Source organism: Megachile rotundata, chromosome 8 (assembly GCF_050947335.1).
Source record: "Megachile rotundata isolate GNS110a chromosome 8, iyMegRotu1, whole genome shotgun sequence".
NCBI lineage: Eukaryota > Metazoa > Arthropoda > Insecta > Hymenoptera > Megachilidae > Megachile > Megachile rotundata.
Window position 1 is genome coordinate 9,543,074 of NC_134990.1, and position 25,702 is coordinate 9,568,775.

The 25,702-nt window shown below is 34.3% G+C and overlaps 2 protein-coding genes and 1 long non-coding RNA gene across 9 annotated transcripts in view; 1 reads left to right on the forward strand and 2 right to left on the reverse strand.

Annotated features, from left to right (window-relative positions):
* Positions 1 to 95: 95 nt before the first annotated feature.
* Positions 96 to 20,859, forward strand: Cals (calsyntenin 1). The gene is made up of 4 exons (XM_003706067.3): positions 96 to 410; positions 12,486 to 12,765; positions 13,738 to 14,549; positions 14,618 to 20,859. The coding sequence occupies exons 1-4, from the start codon at positions 305 to 307 to the stop codon at positions 16,264 to 16,266; spliced, it is 2,847 nt and encodes a 948-aa protein (XP_003706115.1). The 5' UTR covers positions 96 to 304; the 3' UTR covers positions 16,267 to 20,859.
* LOC105663379 (uncharacterized) lies at positions 2,838 to 4,069 on the reverse strand. 2 transcript variants are annotated; one of them, XR_013039130.1, is made up of 3 exons: positions 3,980 to 4,069; positions 3,762 to 3,914; positions 2,838 to 3,687 (listed from the first exon to the last, which is right to left on the reverse strand). It is a non-coding gene; the product is annotated as an uncharacterized LOC105663379 (long non-coding RNA). The 2 variants fall into 2 exon arrangements; XR_001096860.2 differs by having other exon boundaries at positions 3,762 to 4,047.
* The window catches only part of LOC100877029 (dymeclin), a 5,549-nt gene continuing 648 nt past the window's right edge, over positions 20,802 to 25,702 (reverse strand). For 3 of the 6 annotated variants that reach the window (XM_076534705.1, XM_012291903.2, XM_076534706.1), the window contains exons 2-12: positions 25,373 to 25,676; positions 24,970 to 25,173; positions 24,537 to 24,781; positions 24,073 to 24,288; positions 23,798 to 23,973; positions 23,574 to 23,699; positions 23,385 to 23,498; positions 23,097 to 23,312; positions 22,849 to 23,031; positions 22,672 to 22,788; positions 21,244 to 22,520 (exon numbers count right to left, since the gene is read on the reverse strand). In XM_076534705.1, the coding sequence (XP_076390820.1) occupies positions 22,350 to 22,520; positions 22,672 to 22,788; positions 22,849 to 23,031; positions 23,097 to 23,312; positions 23,385 to 23,498; positions 23,574 to 23,699; positions 23,798 to 23,973; positions 24,073 to 24,288; positions 24,537 to 24,781; positions 24,970 to 25,173; positions 25,373 to 25,659 (2,055 nt within the window). In that variant the 5' untranslated portion in view covers positions 25,660 to 25,676 and the 3' untranslated portion in view covers positions 21,244 to 22,349. Of the gene's footprint in view, positions 21,016 to 21,243; positions 22,521 to 22,671; positions 22,789 to 22,848; positions 23,032 to 23,096; positions 23,313 to 23,384; positions 23,499 to 23,573; positions 23,700 to 23,797; positions 23,974 to 24,072; positions 24,289 to 24,536; positions 24,782 to 24,969; positions 25,174 to 25,372; positions 25,677 to 25,702 lie in introns of those variants that run through there. The other 3 variants (XM_003706066.3, XM_012291905.2, XM_076534707.1) reach the window with 3 other exon arrangements.

Below are 25,702 nucleotides of genomic sequence, written 5' to 3' on the forward strand. Positions count from 1 at the left end.
ATTTATCATGAGTTGGAGGCTCTCGATACTGGAAGATTCATGGTGTGCATGCAGCTCGTCCGTATTTGTTTCGGAGCGTTGTGCTCGGGCGCTAACTAGCGGCGAGAATTGAAATCATTCTCTCTGGCGAATCGATATTCTGCTCAAATATTGACTTCGCGATTGTGCGTGGTGTCGCAAGCGAGTCGTGCAGTAGACGGCGATGCTCTTTTAAAAAGCGCGTTCTGGCGAGTGATAAGTCAAGTGCTGTTGGTCGGAGAACCGATAATCGAGGTATCCTGGAAACAGGAGGAGACAAGGAACAATGTTGCTGGCGGCAAGTGCTGTGCTTTTCGGATTGACCCTCGGTCTCTCCCACGCAAGCATCCCAGCCCTCGAATCGACACCAAGCTCCTTCAACAATCATGGAGGTGATTTCATTTCTCTCTTCTCGTGCCCTACATTCGCCTAACTCCTCTGTTCGTTGTTTGTCGAATTCAAAAGAATTGCCCCTAGCATCGTCGATTCAGTCTCTTTCACCGAGCTACCCTTTGTTTAACGGTGTACCGCTTTGTCGTACGGTAACTCGCAGGTGCAATTGTTCTTTCGGGAGCACCTGCAGTCACCGAAACTGTTATGGCGAATTCATTGACTAGCCCCAGTCTCGGTGCTATGACACATACGTGTTTCGAGTGCATACAAATTACTCGGTGCGATATAAAGTAAGCGGAAAAATATCACGGATAGATACACGGATTATGTGTTACGATTCCGCTTATGACAGCATTAGTCATGCTTTGCGATAAGAAAATAAACGCGAGTCAGATTGGATCGGCTATCATTGAAAATGGGCTCGATTCAATCTTGAAAATCGAAGCAACTCTTTATGGCCCCTATCGACCTGTATATATACTGCTAATATTGTGTCAAAATTTCCATGTTTTCATCTTCCATTATTGGTCGTGTCGCGTAGCGTCATAATATTTTGATACGGCAAAATTGATAGTCGTATTTTCCAGTCCCATTGCACGTTGATAATAAATGCTTTTCAGATATCAATTTCAATACTGTATATTAATCAGCGTTTTTGTCACGGTACGCGTATATAGCTTTTATCGAACCGTAAATCGGAATAACGAGCTTTTATTACGCTAACGAGTGTATCTTCAAATAGGCACACTTTATCTATGCTTACGCTTGCTTACTCCAAATATACATACATTTCCTGGAATTTTTCAAAATAAATTTTACACTTGCAATAGCAAAACTAATATTTTAGGTTGAAAAATTTTGATACTGGGAATATTATTAAAAATAATTATTTGTGCTAAATTATTATCTCCTTAATTTTACTATTTCAAATTGTTTACCATAAAGAAGTTTCATTGAATTCAGCACTGACTTGTTTAAATGAATTTTCTGCAAAACGTTTATAACGATTTTAAAGATAATCTATATAATTATGAAAACTATGATTCTTAATTATTCTTTACCTTCATTCATTATCACAGATTTTTTAATTAAGCATGCATAAATTAAAACCACTAAGATCTTTATTTAAATGCTAAAGCATAAGATTTTTAGTTGTTAGTTTACCAGTGTAACAGCATAATTTTCATATAAGCACTAATTCATTTTACTATGCAAAAACAGTATATATTCTTCCTCATTTTTTACGGTAATTTTTTTATGAATATGTAGATTCAGTGTATAATGTAGTATGGCATCGAGGTAAAAAGTAACATGCTTTTTCTAATAACATGTCATAAATCGTACTAATCGTTGAATATTTTGTTTTTGCTGCGAATATAAATAGTATATTTACCATTTTATGAGATTTTTTATCCGTCATTAAAAGTTCAGACTTATCATACAAGGTTTAGCCTTAAAAGTTTTTATTTAAGTTCAAATATTAATCATTACTTATGATGTCATATAAAGTAAAGACATATTGTTGAACTTTATACACACGTGATTACATGAAGAGACGTTAGTAATTTCAACTGTGTATAGCACATATTATTTAACAAATAAAGTTATCTTTTAGCTCTAGTCAATCATTTTATTTTGAACTATATGACATACCTTCTTACATTTATCAGTCATTCAGTTATCTTGAAGTGCAAACTTGATATCCATCATCAGCCAGATAGGACATCTAGTGAATAATTAAAACCAAATTCATAAAAAATTTTACTAGTCAATAACCTTTTACCTGGATGAGATCAGCTTCAATAATATATTAATTAAATTCCTTTAATATGATATAATCACAGATGTATTTCAATAATACAATACAAAAAATTTAACACCTTTGAATTTTTTCAATATACAATATGTAATAACCTACAAACTTGAAAGCTATGGTCTAAAGCCGGAAGTCAGTGTTTGAAATAAGAAATAATAGAGTATTCTAATAATTTTCATTTAACGTTAACTTTAATCTAAAGATCAGGTAGAAGTAGTAATTAAGTAGTATCTTCAAGAAGCTTTTTATCTTTTCAAAGAAAACAAAAAATAAACATACCAATGGCTGAGTGTATATTTATTTTTTGCGCTTTAGACAAAAGTAGATTTAAAGATTCAACGTTACTTTATATTCAATGTTAAATTAAATAGATGCTTTATGCATTGCATTTACTGTGTTATGTATGTAATGTAGCTATAACTTAAAGTTCAGCTATTAATATAAGAATTTATAATATAAATATTTGGGGAACCAGAATGATAGATTAAGCGTTTTACAATAAACAAAAATAATATATGATGTTAATACAAATGTGATTTTTATTCAACATAACAAAATAGCTAGAAATTATTAGTTGAATAGAAAGGTAAATAGTAATAAAATAGTCTACTGAAATTGTGTTACACAATGATCCTTTTATTTCTTATATTTGTTTGCAGGGTAAATAACAAATCCCTTTGAAAATCATTTTTCGATGTTCCAACGCGATTTTTTCGCTGTAGATGCAAGAGCAGCATACGAGATAATCACGTACAACATGATACCTGTTCTCGGCGATATTTCGCAAAATATCTTGCGTAACAGCGCCATGCATTAATGAACTATAATAATGCGACAGTATCCGGTGAACTGATGTTCGCTGCATGAATTGTTCGCCTATTTTTTCCTTTTTCTTGTTCGATTTTTTATTTAAATTTTATCCTGCTTGTTTTATGACCCACTAACTTCAGTACTGCTTATATTTATATATACACTCTCGTTATATTGTCACGGCGAGAAAAACGAAATTGATCAATTATATTTTTATTTATTCCTTTTTAACTAAATTGCGGATCAAATAACTGGAAGTAGAAAAGGAATAAGAATCCTAAATAATATTAATATAAAGCAATAAGTCGAAATACGGAATTAAAAAATTGCACGTTCATACGCTTAACCCAGATATGTCTAGCAACCTTCCAGAAGGGTGATCGTACAAAAATTTAATTATGCGTTCCATTTAAACCCCCAGTAGAGGGAAAATGATATTATTTTGAAAAAAAAAAGGTTTATCTGGGTTAATAATTTTCAGTTGAAGCTGCCACAACAGGTACAGTTATTTTTTTCTGACATTCAGCGTCTTAATGAAAGAAACTTGTATCAATAACAAGTGTTTCCGTTGTGTATATATGTGTAATCTGAATACCACGTGTATGATTCAAAATTATTTCAGAATTTGAAAATCTTGTCAGCGTTTAAACCTGTAATAATGTAACTTTTTTATTAAGGAATATTGTTTTTTTAAATATCATAAATTACGGAACAATTTATTTACGTCGTTTCGCACTTGATATCGATAGATGTGAACGATTATATTCCATCGCGTGTTTACCGCTTAAACAAGCACTGCTTACTATGCGTTACATAAACAAACATTAATCTTCAGGCGCAAAATCATGTTAGGAATTCATTTTCACTGTTCCAGTATCTGTCGATGTGAATATTCATACTAAATAAAATTAAAATAGTATGTAATAGTACTCTTTTTATTACTTGCGAATTTCCGTATAAAAATCCACCGTAAATTTTAAAATCTAGAAATCTACTGTATCCACACGATGTCCGCCATGTTGCGAATTAACCTCAAAATCGAATGAGTTTTTTTATGCTTAAATTCCATATAAAAAATAAAATTGTTTTTCACGTGCACAAAATATTCAATTGCGAAATATTTGCGCTTTTAAATAAATATTTATTTTAATTTCACAATCAAGCAATTTAATCTGAATTTATTTACAAATCGAATAAACGGAAAATCAAATCTGGTAATCGTGGAATATGGCGTATTGTTATTTGTTGATTATTTTCAATTATTATTGCAGATAAATATCAGAATTGGTTCATTTTAAAATTGCACGATTCTAATGAAATTCTAAATAAAGTCGTTTTTATTTAAATCGTTTTAAATATTCAAATAGCATTTTCTTTTAATAAATATCCTTTTGTTCCTTTGATTTCTCTAGTAAAATATTTAAGTGCAAGAAGTAATTTGGACATTTACTGTCAGAAAATTAATTATGTTTCAAATTTAAATCTTAATTTTTTGTAGAAATATCAGAAACTTTTTTCGTCGATTTGAATTTTTAAAAAATGAAAACACATTGGAACTAAAAGATGGATTAAAATTTTCTGCGTTTCGTATTAATTTTGTCGATAAATTTGATTCGAGTTTCATTGATATTAGTTATACGTGGCTGTAAAATGTGTATGACCCCGTTCTTAATGGAGAACATGCAAAGTGTCAAAACTTCGCGGAAAGCAACAGCAAACGTAATTTAGTTCAATTTAACACCTGCCAAGGAATCGCTACACACCAATTTCAATGAAACTTCTCGAAGTCGAGGAAGAAACCGGAAGATATTAGACTTACGTTTACAGAATATTCAAACAACGAACTTTCCTTTGACTTTCTGTTTGTTCTGAACAAGACGGTAGTTTTGCTTAGCGGAAACACTTAACGAAATACATTTTCTTTTGTTTTTCTTTCTTTTAATTACGCAAGAGTTTTAATTGATCTTCGTTTCCTTTTCTGGTTCTATCGATGGGATGATAAGATTTGTATCGGGACCTTGTTAACTTTAATATTTTATTAGAAACTTTTATCAAATTAATGTCGGCTCGACATTGAGGTTAAGTAGATTAAATTTTAAAGTATTATGAAGTGCAGCAGGATTTGATGATAATTTTATAAAATATTATTTTATATTAAATTAAAATTTCACTGATTAATTAAGTGGGATAAAAATAAGGTAAAAGGATTGTAAATACTTGTCTCAATTTGGAACTTAAAATTTTATGAAAACAACTGTGTAAATATTTTATTAGTGTATTCCATACAAAATAGAGGGAACAAAATTTTAATTTATAAAGTTATTGTTTATAGCTTAAATTTATTAAAAAAAAATTTGACAAGGGCTCTTAACATGATTTTACAATCAGCAAAATTATAATTTTGCATAAAAAATATATTCAATTATTTTCAATAAACTTACAAATTTATATAAGAATTATTTTATATTTTATAATCAATTTGACTTATATAGAAACTGGTAATTAACATGGATCAATAAATCTACTTTCGTTTTAAAATTGCCTGAATTCTACCGAAGCAATGTGAAAAAATTACGATAAATATGGCGCAGGGTAATCGATTCAAACGCTATTCGTTTTAATTAAAAATCGTTATAAATATTGCGAAGTAAATATCTGAAAAATGTAAAGATCGAATGTAATAATAAATTTGATACGGACATACGATATTTGCGAAATATTTGTAAATAATTCGAGCAATTTCAATTTTCGGTTCTTTTTCATTTTGGTATGTTTTATTTTGTAATAGTAATATACATAGTTATATTTTATTTTGTACTAATAATATTAATAGATATATTTTATTTTATACTAATAATATTAACAAATATATTTTGTTTTATATTTTAGTATATTTTTGAGGTGTAACGTTGATTCAAATTTTCCTACTAATTTTTTAGTACAATAGCATTTTGGTAAAGTTAGACTGTTGTCACATTTTCAAGAGAAACCTTTCGAGTTATTCTCGTAGTTGTGTCAGATAATGAGTCACGCTATAAAACGACCCATCTTCTCAGATTTTGAAGGTTTTTGTGTTAAACGCATGCTAAACACATATGTACATAATTAATACATGCGTTATTCTCATATTTAGTATACTAATTCTGAACGTGGCAAAAAATTGATTTACAATAAAAATAAAAATTGATGAATTATCCTTAACAGTTAACGACTCTGAAATATTGTTTCGAGTCAAATTGTTATTCTCAAAATAACTTGCAAAATTGACAAAATTAAAATTGTTAAAATGAAGTCAAAACTGAAATGAACAAATAGTACCAAATTAATACAATAAATAGAAAATAGTGTATCATTTATTAATAACAATCAAGATACGTTTGAACAAAGGAATTATCTTTATATAAAAAATTAAAAAATGCCATTTAGATTATTGCAATATCAAATTATTCTGTACATTCAATTATTCATAGTTTTAATACAACCTATTAGTTGACAGGCCGTTCAATTGAACGGCGACTAAATTCTAACTCGATTACCGTGACTGCGTCCAAAAAAGAAAGGGAAATAATAGTTCGATTATCGCGTTGAGAATTTATTGGTCCAGGTAGATGCAATCTTGTTTTCGTTGATTTTAAACGAAACTTAATTTCCGTTTGTATTCTTTCGGAAAAAAAGGAGACTGTAATTATTCATAGAATTTCCTAGCGCTCGATTTTAGCAATTTGCCGGGCAACTTTTACCATGCAAATGGGGTGTATCGAGTTTCCATTAGAGCGGCCAGCGGTAAAATCGCCATCTCGACAAGTAAAGAATGCGGATTACGTGTAATTAAATTATCGAGTCTGATAACGGTTGACACGAAGGTTTCTACAAAACGCGATAACCAATCATATTAATCACGAAACAATTATTCGTCTTTCAAGGAATGAAATCGAGTTTATACAAATGTGGAAATAATATCGCTATTTTTTTCCTTTCGTGTATTAACCTCTGCTGTTATTTGTGATTAGGTGTGTATTCTCCTAAAAATACAGATGTATGTCTACGGATACTGGTCGACATATTATATGAATCTAGGAATATTTTGGATTAGGAATGTAGGGAGATCGAGTGTTAGGAATTTAGGGGGAATGATCTCTAGGGAAATTGGAATATAAGAATGTTGGGATCTAGGGAAGTTGCGAATGTAAGAATACTGGTGTCTAGGGATATTGTGTTTTAGGAAAATTGGAATTTAGTGATACTTTCATCTAGGGGTATTTGGAGCTATAGTGATCGGGATCTAGGGATATTTGGAATCATCGAAATCGGGATCTAGGGATATTTGTAACTATCGAGATCGGGGATTTAGGGATATGTGGAACTATCGAGATCAGGGTTCTAGGGATATTTGAAACTATCGATATCGGGGTCTAGGGATATTTGGAATCATCGAAATCGGGATCTAGGGATATTTGTAACTATCGAGATCGGGGATTTAGGGATATGTGGAACTATCGAGATCAGGGTTCTAGGGATATTTGAAACTATCGATATCGGGGATCTAGGGATATTTGGTACTATCGAAATTGGGATCTAGCGATATTTGAAACTTTCGACATTGGGGGTATAGGGATATTTTGAACTGTCGAGGTCAGGATCTAGGGATATTTGTAACTATAGAGATTGGGGGTTTAGGGATATTTGTAACTACGGCAATTAGAATCTAGGAATATTTTGAACTGTTGAGATCGGAATCTAGGGATATTTGGAACTATAGATATTAGGGATCTAGGGACATTTGGAACTATAGTGATCGAAATCTAGGGATATTTAGAACTGTATGCACTAGAGCCTAGGGATATTTGTCGCGACAAATATTGATATCTAGGGATATTTGGGAACTAAACCTATTTGGATCTAGGGTCCTTCGAAATTAATATATCGAAATGTAGGGACACATTCACAATTATAATTAATAGCATTTTTTTCGTCAACGAATCGAAGACTAACCTCAGATACGGAGTTCGAAACGTACCAAGTAAATAAAGAAACACACCCCATGCGCGATCAAAGAGAAAAACTAATTAGTTTAATTCCACGGAATTATTATTCGAACGCGTGTATTTCTGTGTCGTCGTTGAAATAACAGGTTGACGAGAGCTCACCGAAGAAAAAGTAACAAACGCCCGGTTACCGTTAATTAATACTCGAGAAATAATGACCTACTTTGGCTAAATTATTAATCTCCTCTCTGGTTCTAATAAGGTAGAGAATAATGAACATTCGCAATTTTCGTTAGTATCCGCGCGTTGATGAAAACAGACGCTGAAGATTTGTCTAGAGCAGGCTGAAATTTTAATTACCGCGTGTTGCGTCAGGTTTCGAGGTGCCACACTCTCCACCGACTTTCCAGTCTATTTTTATGGAGACTTATATGCTTTTTATTTTATCTTCGTCAACGAGCTTTCGAAAATTCTCGGGGATTATGTTGCGAAATCGAGCCACGATCCGTGTGGTATGTTCGCTTTAGGGGCTGCTCTACTCTAGAATAACTATCGAATTTCGTCGATGGAACATTAATTATTCAATGTGCGCACCCATTAGGGTATTCTGTAATTTGCTTCAAAATGAATATTAATTGTGCGCGGGTACATGCAATTAGGATGGTTCTTTTTTTGACACTCCTTCACTGTTCTACTATTTTAGGTATTTTACTGTTTCAATATTTTATTCTTATTTTATTTGATAATTTATTCTTGTCTTTTTTAGTGTTTTGGCATTCTTATTGTTTTACTGCTTTATCATTTGACAGATTTCTGTTTTACTATTCTACAGTGATAGCATATTGACTACTTTATTATTTTACTGTATTCTACTCTGTTGGGACTCTACTATTTTACTATTTCACTATTCTACTTTTCTATTTTATTTTATTGCCATTCTATTATTCTACCCTTCTATAATTCTACTGTATCACTATTCTATCATTCTACTATATTAACCTTCTATAATTCTATTATATTAGTATACTACCATTCTACTATACTACCTTTCTTCTATTCTACCATATTGCCGTATCATCATTATACAGTTCCAACATTTGACTGTTCTACTATTCCACCATTCGTTGTTCTACCATTTTACTATTCTACAATTTCACTGTTCTACTATACTGTCATTCTACCATTTCACTATACTACTAACACAATTATGCTACTGTTCTATATTTACTCTCTTAGTATACCACTATTGTACGATACTACTACTTTCCCCATTTTATCATTCCACTACTGCACTATTTTATTATTCCACTATCTTTATCATTTTACCATGTTGACCATTGTTCTGTTCTACTATTATAGTACTACATTTTACCATTTTATTATTCTATGATTTTATCATTTTTCTATATTACCAATTTGCTATTTTACTGTTCTTTTTTATTACACTATTATATACACCTCTATATTATTCTACATTCTTAACGTACTACTATACTGTTATTCTATGATTATATTCTTGGTATCATATTACGCTTATCACTTTGCTATGTTACTATTCTATTCTACCGTTTAAGAATACCTTGTAGATTAATTACTAAACAGATACTCTTTACGTATTCCAAAGATTTATTCTAAAAACTGCTATAATAACTTCTGTTGTTAAATACAGTCACCGCTATCATATGTTCCAAAGATTTATTTTAAAAATTGTCACAATAACTTCTGTTATTAAATACTGTCATCGCTATCATGTATTCCAAAGATTTATTCTGAATGTTGTCATAATTCCTGTTATTAAATGCAGCCATCGCTATCATGTATTCCAAAGATTTATTCTAAAAACTGTCATAACTTTTGTTATTAAATACAGTCATCGCTATAATATACCACAAACATCTATTCTAAAAATTGTCATAATATCTTCTGTTATAAAATACAGTCATCACTATCATATATTCCAAAGATTTATTTTGAAAACTGTCATAATAACTTCTGTTATTAAATACTGTCATCGCTATCATATATTTTAAAGATTTATTGTAAAAATTGTCAGAAAAACTTTTGTGACTAAATACAGTTATCGTTATCAGTATTTTTATATCACTAGTACAAGTCTTAACAAAAGATAAAAAACCATACTTTTGATAAAGGTGTTATTACAAAAACAGTAATATTTTCGTTGAATATTCAGTAAAACAAATTTTATCGTCGGTCCTCGTTTGTTTTCTCTTCTCGACAGAAAACTATATTTACATTTTTTATCGGGGAGTGTTCGCATTTTGTGTTCTTTCGCAAAGAGTTCGATTTTTATCAGTAAAAAAAACTCTTCAACAATCTCCGAACAAACCCGTTCGCAAATATTACGGTTCGACGAAAATTTTTCGCCGATTCCAAGTGAATTAAAACGACGATTTTATAACCGTGTTACCGCGGCTTAATCTCTTTAGCGAAAAGGAAAAATTTTATTTCCTCGTAACATTTATTTCATTTTCCGTGGCCCACATGCTTCGGTAAATATCGGAGTTTGACACAAATCCGCGCAGGATTTAGTTGAATACCCAAGCTTTTGACCTTAAAGGAATAAAGAAATTTTATTCCTCTGCAGTGGTCACTATATTTTCGTAAGCCCTTCCAAAATGAAACTATAAACAACCAAAACAGCAACCTTATTGTTTCGTTGTTGATTTATTAGTTTCATTAAGTGCGGGAAAACAGAGGGGAAGAATTGTTGCAACCCCTGCGTTGTGCGTGTTTGAATCATGAATTTAATTCGGTTTGATAAGGCAAGAGAAATTAAGACAAAATTGTTTATTTTATTTTGTATCTAAAGTTGGAAAGTAGAATTTATATTTGTTAACACTTATATGGTGTTATTAGTGTAATTTTAGTTTGTACAAATTGTTTGCAAAGAAATAAACATATGTTCTTAATACAAAATGGCTGACTGCGAATTATTATAGGCTATTACCATTTTGGGATATATGAAAAGTGATATAAAATTTGATGACATAAAGATGACAAAAAAATGGCACTTATACTATATCTTTTCAAAGCTTAGATTTTGTAGAAAGTAACTATGCAAACATATCAGTATTTACTTTAATACAAAATGGCTGAGTATCAGTTACATCATACTGTGACCATTTTTGTGATGGAAAAATACTCAAACAATTTGATGACATAAAAGTGAGAAAAATGGCACTTATGCTATATCAGTCTGAAGCTTAAATTGTGTAGAAAATAACTATATAAATGCATCATTATTTACCTTCATACAAAATGGCTGACTATTAGTTATATCAAGTTATGACTATTTTTGAGACATACAAACACTGAAACAGTTTGACTGTTTGAAACATTTGATGACATAAAAGTTTCACAAAATGGCACTTATGTTATACTAAAATAAACCTTGAAGCATCATAAAAATGACTACATAAACTTTTCAGTAACTTTTCTACTATAAAATGGAGGACCGTTAGTTGTAGCAAACAATGGTCACCAATTATAACTAATAAATGTTTTCAAAGTATAAATAGTCTACTACAAATTGATGACATAAAAGTATCACAAAATGGCACTTATGCTACACCAATTTAAAGCTTAAAACTCATAGAAAATAACTATATAAACACATCAGTATTTACCTTGATACAAAATGGCCGAATATCAGTTACATCAAATGGTGACCATTTTTGTAATATATAAACTTTCAAACAGCTTAACTATTTTAAATATTTGATGACATAAAAGTAACACAAAATGGCACTTGTGCTACACCAATTTAAAGCTTAAAACTCATAAAAAATAACTGTACAAACACATCATAATTTATTTTAATACAAAATGGCTGCCAATTGTAACAAAATGGACAAAAACCAAAACAATTTGATGACATAAAAGTATCACAAAATGCCACTTCCATTATATTAATTTTAAGTTCAAAGCTTGTAGAAAGTACCTATACAAATATTCTCAATTCAAAATGGCTGACTAGTCATAGCAAACGATGACCAATTTTAAAGACTACAAATATCCAAAGTACTTAAAAATATCACTCATATTAAAGCTCAAAATTTGACAAAATGGCACAAAAATGTACACATCTTTCACATAAAATATCTTACAAGCCCTATTTTATACAAAATAATATTTCTGATAAAATAATCAATAAATCCACTTATACATATCTTAATATCTTCATATCTTATACATATCTTAAGCCTGTTAAATATTATTTGATCTTTCTACGTTACATCATGAATACTACTTATTACCTTACATAACCATATAAACCTAACCATAATAAATTATAATGAACATCCCCATGACCTAATTTATATGGTGAACATCACCACAATATTTTCAAAATATTGACAAAACATCGACAAGATATTCAAGAAATATTTGCAAAATATTTAAAAACAAGTTTGATAAAAAAATGCCTAAATTCGTGTTCACAGCACCACGACTGGATTTGGACAGCCCGGAAAGCGGATACCATGGCCTGGTGAAGGAAAACGAAACTCTGGTCGAGGTTACGCCACAAATACGAGCGATAGGTGCCAAAGTATGCTCCTTCCGTATTGCGAACAAACACCATGGCGAGGCGCCGTTCGAGATCGTTTTGAAAGAGAAAGGAACCGCCGAGCTGAGAGCACTTCGAGTTCTGAATTGCGAGAAGCGACGAAACTACAAGTTCGATATCGAAGCCGTCGGCTGCAACGGATCGCTATCGGAAAAGTATGAACTTTCAGGGAACGTGATTTCATCTAACCTCGATAGGTGTCCCAAAACGAGATGTATTTTGTTATGCTCCGGATTCCTCAAGTCAAATCATCGAACATGTTCTATAAGTGGAAACGAGATAACGGCGTTATGTAATTATTTCGCTTTCGCAAACTTGGGTTTACGTTTGAATCCTGTTGAAACTTCGAATCGGGGACATTGTTTAATAATTTTAGAATTCGTTCATTTAAGAAATTCAAAGGAATATTCTTACATTTAGATTTTAATTTGCAAGTTTACAAAAATTTGACACGAGAAATATTTTGTGTAAAAAAGTTCTAAAATGTTCTCAGAGGTTCTCAGTCGATAAGAGCAGTAATGATATTTGATATGCAGTGTGCTGCAGAATACAAAATTAGCAGTTTAAAAATATTCATCTGAAAGTTTAATAACTTCCAAACATAAGATACGAATCTCCGGAGCGGATCTTATAATCAGCTGAACTTTAAAAGTACAAATATTTTAGAACATGTTTCCTGTTTCGGGGCAGCCTATATTACCAGAATTCTTGATGGGCCGTTGATTAATTATGAAACGATTCTTGACCTGCTAACGGATCAAAACGAATTCACTTATTGATTAACACGACTGTTCCGAGGTCATCGAGGTTACCGATGACGTTTATTCAAATTATTTGAAAACGAACCAAGAGTTACATTGCTCTAATTAATCTGAAGTAATTAAAAATCCACAAAATCCGTAGATTAAAAAATATATCCATTTACAAATTAAATCCATGCTTTTACTGATGTTAAAAATTAGGCTCTGAAGCCTAACACATATTGCTAAATTTATAATTTGAAATTTCAATTTATGTAAAAAAAGTTAAATCGCCACAAAAGGTGCAAGAGTACAACGTTAACTGTAAATGTGGACCTTTTGTTTCTATCAAAATCGCAATGGTCTCATTGATGAACCTAATTTCAGTGCCACGGTCCACATTACCGTGGTGGACGTGAACGAGTACGCCCCCCAGTTTCTGCAACCGGCCTATGTCAGCACGGTGGACGAGGGACGTCTGTACGAGGAGGTGGTGCGTGTGGAGGCCTCCGACAGGGATTGTACTCCGAAATTCGGTGACGTATGCAAATATGAGATTCTAACAGCAGATCAGCCGTTCATCATCGATAACGAGGGAGCCATACGCAACACGGAGCCGCTGGACTACGAGCGTTCGCATAACTATATACTGAGCGTGGTGGCGTATGACTGTGGCATGAAGCAATCTGCCCCGGCCATGGTCACCGTTAAGGTCAACCGTGTCTGTGCGCCTGGATGGAGAGGAATCCCAGAAAGGGTCGATTACGCAGCGGGCGTGGGATCCCAGCCTTTGCTTCCTTCCGCCAGATTGGATCTCTGCGATGCTCCCTGTATATTGCGTAACGTCCGAGCCACCTTGACTCTCGCCACGGACCATATAGGGAAAGGATGCGACCGTGACACGTACGGTGTACGCAGCCAACGTAAGTTATGCGGTGCATCGCGAGACAGCGTGGATCTGTTGCCAACCCCTGGGCCCACGACCTCCTGGACTGCGTCGTTGTCTCGGGACGAGGGCAGAGAGGCCGACGAGATCTTCGAATTCGACGGCGTTGATTCGGCGGCTATCATACCGAGCGATGTACTCGAGCACACCTTGGCGCAGAAGTTCACCATCGGCGTATGGGTGAAGCACAGACCTCGCCCCAGGCAAGATCCTCACGTTAAGGAACACATCCTGTGCGCCGCTGATGATCACAGTAAGTCATCTTCGTCTGCTTGAATCGGCCTCGAGCGATTAACTAAACCTAAAACGTTTCAATTGCAGAGATGAATAGACATCATTACGCCCTGTTCATCAGAAACTGCCGGCTGATTTTGTTGCTCAGACGCGACTTCTCGGAAGGAGATCCCAACATCTTCCGGCCTGCCGAGTGGCGTTGGAAGCTGGCTCAAGTGTGCGACGACAAGTGGCATCATTATGCCGTTCAGGTCGATTTCCCTCATGTGACCTTGTTCGTGGACGGCGAGGAATGGCACTCGGACGAGAAGAACCCCGAGGTCATCGACGACTGGCCGTTGCATCCTGCGAAGGGTGTCAACACGACCCTCGTTGTGGGTGCATGCTGGCAGGGATCTGACAACAAAACGAAACACCACTTCCGAGGCTACCTGGCTGGACTGTCTGTTCTGGTCGGACGAAACGAGAAACCTGACGTGCTGTCTTGCCTGCGTCGTTGCCAGGAGGGTATCCACGTGCCGTCGATGGACTTGCTGCAACCGGGAACTCAGTTGCTGACCAATTCCGACTTAACAGAGGTACGAATCGACGGGGACAATCGCACTAATGTCGAGACACTCCTCCGTCGTATCGGGTACTCCAACTCGAGGCGGTTTCCCACTCCTGGTCGTCGCAATTTCCGTTTAGAAACGACCATTGTATGCGAGGGTAGCGAGAATAATCCTCTCCCTGTCCCGACCGTTCAGTCGTACGTCACGGTCTTGCCGCCACCGCGTCCCGGCATCACCGTCAACGGAACCGGCTACGTGGCTAGGGAATACGCGGACTTTCGTCTGGGTGTTCGGGTATTCCCTGATGCCCGTGTCACAGCCGGTTCCGCCGCCAGATTAGACGCCTGTGCGGTCAGCGTATATCCCAGCCTAAATCCCGACCATGAGAGTTTAGGTCTACCCGGAGATGCCCTACGTAGATTCCGTGCCATCACGGCGCGAGTAGATCGGGACGGTGTTGTTCTCTCGGGCGCCGATACGCCTTACAATTATCAGCAGCTAATCCGTCTGATCATGTACACGAACCGCAAGCCGGCTTACTATCTCGACCGTGTATTCAAACTGACCTGTTCCGAGCTTAGCGGTCGCTTCGCCAGCAACGAGTACGTGCAGACTCTCGCCGTTATTCACCCGAAGGAGAAGACCACTGCGATTCCACACTCGACTTCGGACGAACCGCCGATAGCTAGAATCCTGGAACCAGTACCTGGTCACGTGCAGCTGTCTCCTCATCATGCGGACCTGCCCGAGGAGTACGCGACCGCCGCTCTTCGCGAAGGTGTCAGTGGACCAAGCGGCAGCCACGCAGTTACCATCGTCGCGGCTGCATGCATCTGTTTCCTGCTCCTGATGGCGGTTGTGGGCGCAGCTAGAGTTAGGGGCGCCGCGAAAAGGCGACCCTCCGCCGGCGACGAGTTGGCTGCCGAGACTGAAATGGCCTGGGACGATTCCGCGTTGGCTATCACCGTGAATCCCATGGAGAGGCTTACCGAGCAGGATGCTCATCATCAGAGCCAGAGAGACGAGGACGTGGACGACTCTGGAAGCTCAGACTCGGAGGACGGATCGTACAGAGACGACGACCTGGACAGCTCCGATTGCGAAAACGATTGCGAGCTTAGTAACGGTCGGCATCGCCGTCACAATTCGCCTCATGACTTGGAATGGGATCATCGTGACGTTTAAATTACTATTCCTCTGCATTCACCATCCCCCCCTTCTTCGTATGGTGATTAAGTGGAGTACTAACTTATTATCGTTTCTCATCGTGTTCCCTTTATCAAACTGATCGTTATTCTTTCGTTACTTGTGACGCTTCGTAACGCAAATAGCATATCTATACAGCTAATTTCGTCAGCGATATGCTCTGATCGATCGAGCTTCAACGGTTTTAATATTCAACGCGTTTTCAATGGATATCTCGCCAATATTTTTCGCCAATTAATCCGATATTCCTATATATATACCTATACATATATATATGAACACGAAAGCGTCGTATTATATCCGTCCCCATAGATGACATTGGTACTGTAAAATGTTAATGCACCAACTAGTTAGTACTCTCCTTAAAAGCCAGCAAAATTTGTAAGAGAGTGCGGGACGCTTTATCGAATAGTTAAAACACTTTCTATCTACAACATGTCATTGGTGTTGTTAGATGAAAGATACACGTGAAAAGAATACATACTTAAGTTTACTGGGATCTGTTCTCGGTAAACGTTTGGAAGCAATTAATTTATGTCACTCATTACCGCTAATTATTATTATTAATATTATTATTATTATTATTATTACGGTTACTATTATTACGAGCATTATTATTTTTATTACCGGTAGCAGTAGGACGAGGGAACTTTTTTTATACTCTCTTATCTTCAATTCTTTGTATTCTATTGTTATCAGTTTTACTAATGCTGACTGTATTCGCCGCTATAATTCGGTTATGATTTCTTTTAGACGCAGGCCAGCCCGATAAAGTGATCTGAATTCTCGCGACGTTATCGAAAATATTCTTCTTTATTTCTGATTGATCTCAGAAATGTATATTTTTTCATGAAAAGTTCGAGCGAATTAGCACACGCGGGTCCTTTCAGTATTATAACGCGATATCAAAAGATTTGTAATCGAGTCGGGCTGTACCTGCGTGCCATCGTACGATATACTTGCCCAATTTTCCATTTATTATTTTTAAGCGAAGACCTATAATTATAATTTGCACAATGTTCCTTCCTGATCAATCTACAAAAAAAAAAAATGAAAAGAAACTCTTAGCTCTTAGTAAGGACATTGTCGCGCATCTTATGATAGTGCTTCACCATTAAGTACGGTATAATATCATATCCGTATACATGTGTGCGCATGCATATAGATTTGTATGGGAGCTCGTCGCGTATACTGACCTGTCACGAAGTACATGTGTATGTGCATGAGACACGTGTGCTTACATTATACATACAGTGTCCGATCATTATTCTGTGGTGAGGAAGGAGGGAGAGCCCTCCACGTCTGTGCGGATACGATTTTGAAATAATGCGCAGAGCGATGATTCGATCGGGCCCGGCTGGTATCGTTTGTTATTTTCCGAAAAGGATTATCGTGCAATCATGCTCGTTTTTATAGGGAAACTGATATTTTTACGTGCCTTTACGCGACTATGTATATGTTGAATTCTACTCTATATTTTAATAGCGAACACTCGAAACTGATTTCCTATATCAGTGTATCTCGCAATGTTAAGCGTACCGCTCGAGAGGTCTCTCGAAAGTAACTGCTCTACCGTTGTTGTATTTTTGAAACAGTGACTGTTAATAATGGCATAGGTGTTAAGGACAGACGCATAGGGAGAGACTGGTCACTCGTCAACCGGCGACCTTGCACGTTAAATTTGTTTGATCGCGCATGGATCGTCGCGCGACGATTGACCCCGTATGTGCAATGATCCGCAGGGTATTAATTCTTGGACGAATGATCTCGTGATGACTGCGCATCGATACTCGCTACGAAGTAATGAAAGGATGTTGTGTATGTATTCATGTATTTAGAGTTATACCGACCGATCGAATATTTAGTACTGAAAGTTTGTGTACGGATATCTATATTCATAGAAACTATATGAACAATTTATTTTTCCAACGAGCATATCATATCATTTTTATAAGAGATTTGTCGGACGTTTGAAAACTTTTTCGTAAGAGCTCCTACATAACAACTCGTGATGTTACTTGCCATATAATCGCGAATTGTGTTTCATCATTTGTTTACTACCACGACTTCTTCATTGTTACGTTTAGATAAAGGTACGCGCGCTATCTTCACGCATTTCTTTGTATTTCTTTTTCTGTTCGACGAAGAACGGAAAAGCTCTGATCGAAGTGTCGCCATTTGTAATCGTCAAAATGGAGCGTTAGAAATTCACCTCATCGTTTATTTTCTTTGCAATGTTTTCAAGCGCTCACATGTATGCGCACTTCGTTCGCAAGACCAGCTGAAACACTATCGAATATCGAATCTGATTTGTAACCTCGGTTCGTAGTTATTCGTGTTAACGCAATTGAGTCTCAATGAGATCGATCTGAACGCATTTTTCGCTTGTGTACGGTGTAAAATGATCCTATTCGAATGATTCGACTCCTTTTTACGGGACTACTGTAGTCTACTATATGATATACACGTACATACATACATACACATATACACTCATCAAAGACCACGATTGACCGATTCCTTTTTTGCGATCGCACAATGCAACGCTGGAAAGACCTGTTCTCGAGTCTTTTTTTACGCGTCGTTAAAAGTACGAAATAACTGCACAAAAGGAGAGAAACAGGAAAAGAGAAAAAATATGCTGGCTTTCGAAATATCAAGAGCGCGAAAATTCGAAACGCGGTATATACGCCGCGCGGCCGGAAGTCGTTATCGACGAGTATAGGGAAAGAATCACTCTTTTATTACTCGGTCTAACGGATCGTTTGAAGCGAGATACATGTACGTATCGGAAATGACCCGTTTTCCTCGATTGCTGAAGAGAGAACGACACCGTTTGCAACCTAACTAAAAGGTGTACGCACCTGCTCTAAAGATGTACTTAATTATTATTAATTGTATGGAAAGAGGGAAATGAAGAAAGAAACTACGCAGAACAAAAACCAACTAGATGATACTATTATAATATATATAAATATATATTATACATAAAAAAAAATATATCTAAGCTGTTTGCAAATGATCGATTTAAGAGGGAAAAAAAAAAGAAAGATGAGAAAGCTATGAATTTGTAATGTACTATTGTATTTTGTAGGCAGCTAGCGTACGTATACATATGCACATGTATCCGTGTATGTATGTTTACGTATATAATATACATACTCTTCGACATTTACACGTACCGTTCGCCTAAATAGTCAGCAGAATATTTTCAATTTTACACCGGCCCAGGTTGCGGCATGCCGGGACCGTTTTCACGATTATCACCGAGTCACGTGGTCTCCCGCGTTCGTGAATCTTCGGTTCCGGTCCTAACGCTTGGTCCGAACTTGTTAGAGCACTTCGGACGCACGGCAAATACACAATAGTACGCTCTCGCCTCTGATTCATATTGCAAAATTTACGTACTTACGTACGTATGTTCACAAATTTACGGTGACCATTCATTTTCTGTTCGGACATTTGGTCCTTATAGGTTGGGTTTTTTAAATTTTCTAATCTTCTAGCATGAGGTACTGCCTGTACCATACTATCTTTACCTAATATCCTAGGTATCTTATTTAGCATAACAGTATGGAAATGCTAATTTTAACTTGTGACGCAAACTCTTATTTCAGTTTAGTCAGACAATTATACAATTTGAATAATCAGATATAATTTGAAATTGTATTAATACAAATGGTCATTCGGATGAAGTAGACCAGAGAAATTACGTGCGTAGGTACGTGTCTGTCAGATAAGTGAGATAATTCAGCGTTCAGAGACAAAAAAAAATTATAAAGAAACCAATCCTACGGTAACGTTGTAAGGAGTTAAAAATAATCAACTATACCAATTATACAGCGTGTCCTACAAAAGTTGACCAACTCAACAGCTGTACATATAAAACGGATTGAAGTTGCTTATCATTTTGTAATTTAATTTCAAAGCGATTGAAAATTGCTCTTTTGTACGATTGTAAAATGATGAAATGTACGGTTTTCGAGTTGTACGATCTTTTTGGGACATCCTGTATGGCTAGGCCGTACACGAGACGTTACGGACCGACTAAATTCCCTCCCGTTGCAGATTGATTGTGTGTTAACTAATAAGGTTAAGTAATATAGTACAGTTAAGGAATTTAATTATTATGGATACTGATACTATCTGTACGCTAAGCACAGTTTCAAAGTCAAGTGACGTAACGGCTAAGTAAAAAAAAAAGGTTATAATATGAGTTCTAAGTTAATCACGTGACACACTGAGTTACTCGGCGCGTCTGCACGCGACGCACAGAAACGTCAAATTAAAACTTGTTATTCTGCAACTGAAGATCGTTCGACAAGAGAAATATTAGCAATAGTATACTGTACACAGGAAAGAAAAGAAACAGATACATACAGACATAAATGAACAGAGATGAAACTCATACGAAACACGTACATACACGGTGACACCACAGAACAGAGGACACGCGCGGCCGCATATACACGCTGCACAGGCTAGGAAAATGAAATACTATCTATAACGACATATTATAAATAATATTAAGACGTCAACTGTATTTGTTTAATAAAGATGTACATTCGAAAACTGTTTCAACTAACTTTACAGCCGATAGGACACTTACCAGGGTTTAACTTTTCAGTGTTAAATGAAGTACGTAACTAGGTTTTACTTGCAAGAATTTGCTGTTTCAATGTCCTATAGGCTGGAAGATAGTTGATATTAATTTGTCCTCCTCTTGATCTGTAATCATTCAATATTTTTATTTAATATTGGTGAAATTATAATTTTATGTGGATACGTTATTCAAATGTTATGTTATATTTATACAAATCCAATGTGGAAACTATTTAAGCATTTAATGAGCATTTCTTTACTGGTTATTCACCATTAAATTTGTATTCCTTCAAAACTTTGATTTATTTTTTAATTATCTAAATTAAAAGTTTAATAGAATAAATGAGATAGTCATAAAGGTCAGGATATATTTATTTTAATATAATTGATATATTTTTAAAAAGTAAAATTATTTTCAATAGCATCTATTAATGCTATTATGTTACGAATTTTTAAAATTTTTATTAAATTATCAATTAACATTGTCTCGTGTGCTTAATACATATCATATATTTACAATTAAATACGATACATATAAAACGTAAACAAACGTTTCTTTCAATTATAAATAATAAATTGTAGTAACATTTCAATTATCTGGTATTGTTTACTTCTATAATACTTTTTAAAAATAATTTTTAATATAATATTTGGAACGATACTTAATTGTATTTTTTTTACAAAGTTTTAATAATAGAAACTACAATAAATAAGCTTTCATCGTTTATTTTGAAAACGCATATTTTAAATTGTTTTTACGTATATTTTCAGATGAGAAACTTTAAAAAAAAATGTTATTCAAATTGATGACGTTTTAATTTAAATATTCAACCGGAAATTTGAAAGCATTTATATTTAAATTTTACCCAGAACTCCGAAAATGTTTTGCATTTAAATTTCACTTGTATGCATGCTGTGATTTATATTATTCTCCAGTTGAATATTTTAATATTTTCATTTACCAAAATAATAGGAAATAGTTGAATGACAATGCAACTTTCATAAAAGAATAATTGAGTGACTGCAGTCTTAGCGATACAGAACCCTATAATGATATTAAATTTAATCTTGTTACTGTACAATGAATACATTAATTGGTATTACCCATAATTCACAATCCTTGTTAATTAGGCTTATGTATTAAAAAGACATTAAAACATTCCAGCAGTTTTTCTAGCGTTATTTCGATTAATTTATTAAAGTAGCTAGTCAAGCTCGGAAAATAAAATGTTAATGGAATCAAGTGAAAGACTGAAAAGAGTAAAGAATAAGTACTGTTGAATTGATTTCAAACATGAAAGAAAAGTATTTGTTAAAATTAGTCTCTATTCTCCTTGCAGCAAATAATATTATTTCTTTTCTGTATCAAACAAGTGTTACATTATAAGAAATACCATATTGAACATTATCTTACTTGTTTTCTATCCGTATATTTACTGCAAACAGCAGTTGTCTCAGTATCAGCAAACGATGATTGTTGTCTGTTCACTATTATGAGGTGAAAATAATTTTATATTCTCTGCACTCCAATGTAATAATGCGCTTTGACATACGACGCTCCACACATATGGAATGAAAAATTCCTCCGGTTGTTCCTCTTCTACGTACTTAAATTTTAGTTCTGGAAATTTCTATAATGCAATACAAAAATTAACATGAATTGATTTATCTTGACTTGGACTGTAGAAACCTCATTTTAAATTCAACTTAATATGACACATTATTTCTTCAGGAAGGATATAAAAGTAAGTATGTTATGAATCAAGCAGAATTGATAGATACCCGTAAACGATCATGCGGCCATTCACTAGTGCCTTGTTGAATTGTATTTAATACCTGGCTAACACCTAATTGTGATTGATCTTTTTGCTCCAATTTGTAAGAAAAGAAGTTTATAACCTAAAAAAAATATATTCATTTATATCTGATTTAAACACATACGTTGTATCAAACACTTACAGAATCTATGTTTTGTACAATATCCTGAAATGCTGTATGCATTCTAAATGGTTGAAAAATATCTTTTTTATATAAAAGTGTATATATTAAATTTGGATTATGTGCAAGTCTATGGGTCAAGCAACTATTTATAATCTCCAATACCATTCGTAAAACTTCTTCAAGTATTGTTAGATCTTGAATCTGAAATATAATCAGTTTTATGCATAACTTATTCAGTCATGTCATAGCATGACACGAAATCTTACTAGGTCCGTATTTGCCGTGGTTCCATTAACTGTAACGGTAGTACTGTCGGAAGAAACGAAAGGTTGTGCGCGTATTTTTGATTCCAGCCTAGAATGCTTTTTTGCTAGAGTTTCAAATAAACTTAGTAATCTTTGACTGACATAAGGGTGTAAAGACGTGAACTGCGCTGACATATTCGCTAAAGCCGCTAAGCAGTTCGTGTGAAGATATTTATCCTGTTGCATATAAAAAAAACATCTTATTATCTGCCTTTATGATTATTTATTCGTACGGAATTATGTTCTTACCCTCATTTTAAACATGTTATATTGTATTGTTCTAATGACGACGAGAATTAAAAGTCCTCCTAGCGATATTTCACTTATTGATCTTTCCGTATACCAACTTACACCCTTAAGCATCTGGAAATCAAAGATTTAGTACATTGATATACAATTTTTAAAAATGAAGGAAAGATTGTGTATAAGATGACTTACTATTTCGTGTATTCTTTTATTAAACGTTTCGTCTTCACTTAAAATTAAGAGAATGATAAGAGACATGTAAATGTGATGAGATGTATTATTTGGCGCATGGTACAGTATCTGAAGTATTGGCGTTACCTGAATAATAATATCGATTCGAAATTTTGTGGTACATTATCTTTTGTTAAAATTATATTTACAATAATTTCAAAGTGTTTCATTAGTTTTATACTTACCAATAATTGTATGTCTGGCCTTCTCATGATGTCTTGTTTTACACTTGAATTCCTATGTAGCAACATGTATAATAATAATGTAACTTCATCTGTATTTGGTATTTTACATATTGTATTATACAATTTATTCAAATTGAAGCTAAATGCGCCTTTCGTTTGCATAGGAGAATAGTCTTCTATAAAAAAGATATATATTTGTTTTAAAATCAATTTACACTTACAAATCAGCACAACTGCATATTTTTTGCAATGAGTAAATTAATTAAAATACTAGCCTTGCATATCAACAAATGTGAAGAGAGCATTCCTGTAAGGATTTTGTGTTGCAGTACAATGATTTGTTAAAACCAGTAACAATAATAATGACTGACTAGCAAGAGGTGTTTCTGTATCACGTTTTCGTTCTTCCTCTTCCGACGTACCATTACTTGCAACTTGTACATTTTTTAAACTACTACCCATACCCATTGTAATTACATTCCATAAACCAGCTGTAATATTTTATTGCATATTACTGAAATGTAAGTTAACAGAATAGAGCAACATAAAATCTTTTTATAAACAAAATGATGAAATAATAAAGTCACATTAACATAACTATTTAACAACTTATAACTTGTATTGCTCTACAACAGAAAATTGTAATAAATAAACTGTTCGTATATAAAAATTATTTATATATAAATACAAAAATATATTTTCGTATATAATTAAGGTAGTATTATGTTGTTGAACATACCAGCTATACTAAAAACAATGCTTCCCCCTGGTTGTTGGGTAAGCAAACCTGGAGGAGCATGTTCTTGCTGTACGAAATTATGCAATAACGTACACACCACAGCAGGTGCATGTTCACTAGAATGTGAGTGCATCGCTATTCTGTAGATGCAACTGTATTCAGCTGCAGTTTGTGAAAATAATTGCACAGAAAGCAGTACAAGTAGGCAATTTATTGCTTCTAGATGAACGACGTATGTGAACTTACTGTTAAAATAAAATTTGTATACGATATAATATACCTAGTAAATAATGCGCAATTAAAACATCTTATATATAATTCATGAATTTAAGATTATCTATAGACCTGTTATATCTGCATCCTTTTCATTAAAACTTTAAGAAAACATTAAATCCACAAAATAATTAACATAAATTTACTGTAGAGTACTTACTCCAATGGTACATCTGTTATGATGTCTAATAATGCTTCAAATAGATCTTCCAATCTATAAGAAGTATTTGATTGTGTTGGTGTTGGCAGCTGTGGCGCTTCTATGTGTTTTACCATTTCTTCCTCACCAACCGTTTCAATAAAATACTTTAATATACATCTTACCGCAAACAATGCATTATATGTTTGCCAAGCTGATATGATTCTGTAAATTATTATAGAATTACATTTTTGTTCATAATTAAAGGTTTCAATGAAACAGTGACACATTTACATAGGCTATTAAATTTTTATATTCTAAAAATCAAAGAGAATAATATTCATTTTCATGTGAAATTATAGTACTGTCGTCTGTGTCTCTTTTCCACTGAGTCTCTCAAATGCACAATGTTCAAACAACGTACTTCTGATTTTGCATTGGTGCTAAGAGGTTACTAGCACGTGCAAGAGCCACTTGTATTAAACTACCAAAATTGCCGGTGGTCAAATTGTTGGCAAGTAATCTCTGACACGATGTATCCAATCTAGAATCTAATTCTATTTGATCGTTTCTTGTAATAGGTGGTCTTATATTATATGATAAGAAGGTATCCCAAAATGGATCATTTGGAAGAATACTTTTTCTTCCACAGAACTTCTCCAAATAGATATTCTTGGATAGGTCATCATATCGACTTGGCGTTGTACCCATTGCCTTCCCTTAAATTTCTGTAAATAAAAAATGTATTGAATAC

Excerpts from the sequence above, each read along its gene's own strand:
- Cals (XM_003706067.3), top strand. The coding sequence starts at position 305 with ATGTTGCTGGCGGCAAGTGCTGTGCTTTTCGGATTGACCCTCGGTCTC. Across the intron at positions 411-12,485 it reads CTCCTTCAACAATCATGGAG|CACCACGACTGGATTTGGAC; the intron begins GTGATTTCATTT and ends TCGTGTTCACAG. Across the intron at positions 12,766-13,737 it reads AACGGATCGCTATCGGAAAA|TGCCACGGTCCACATTACCG; the intron begins GTATGAACTTTC and ends ACCTAATTTCAG.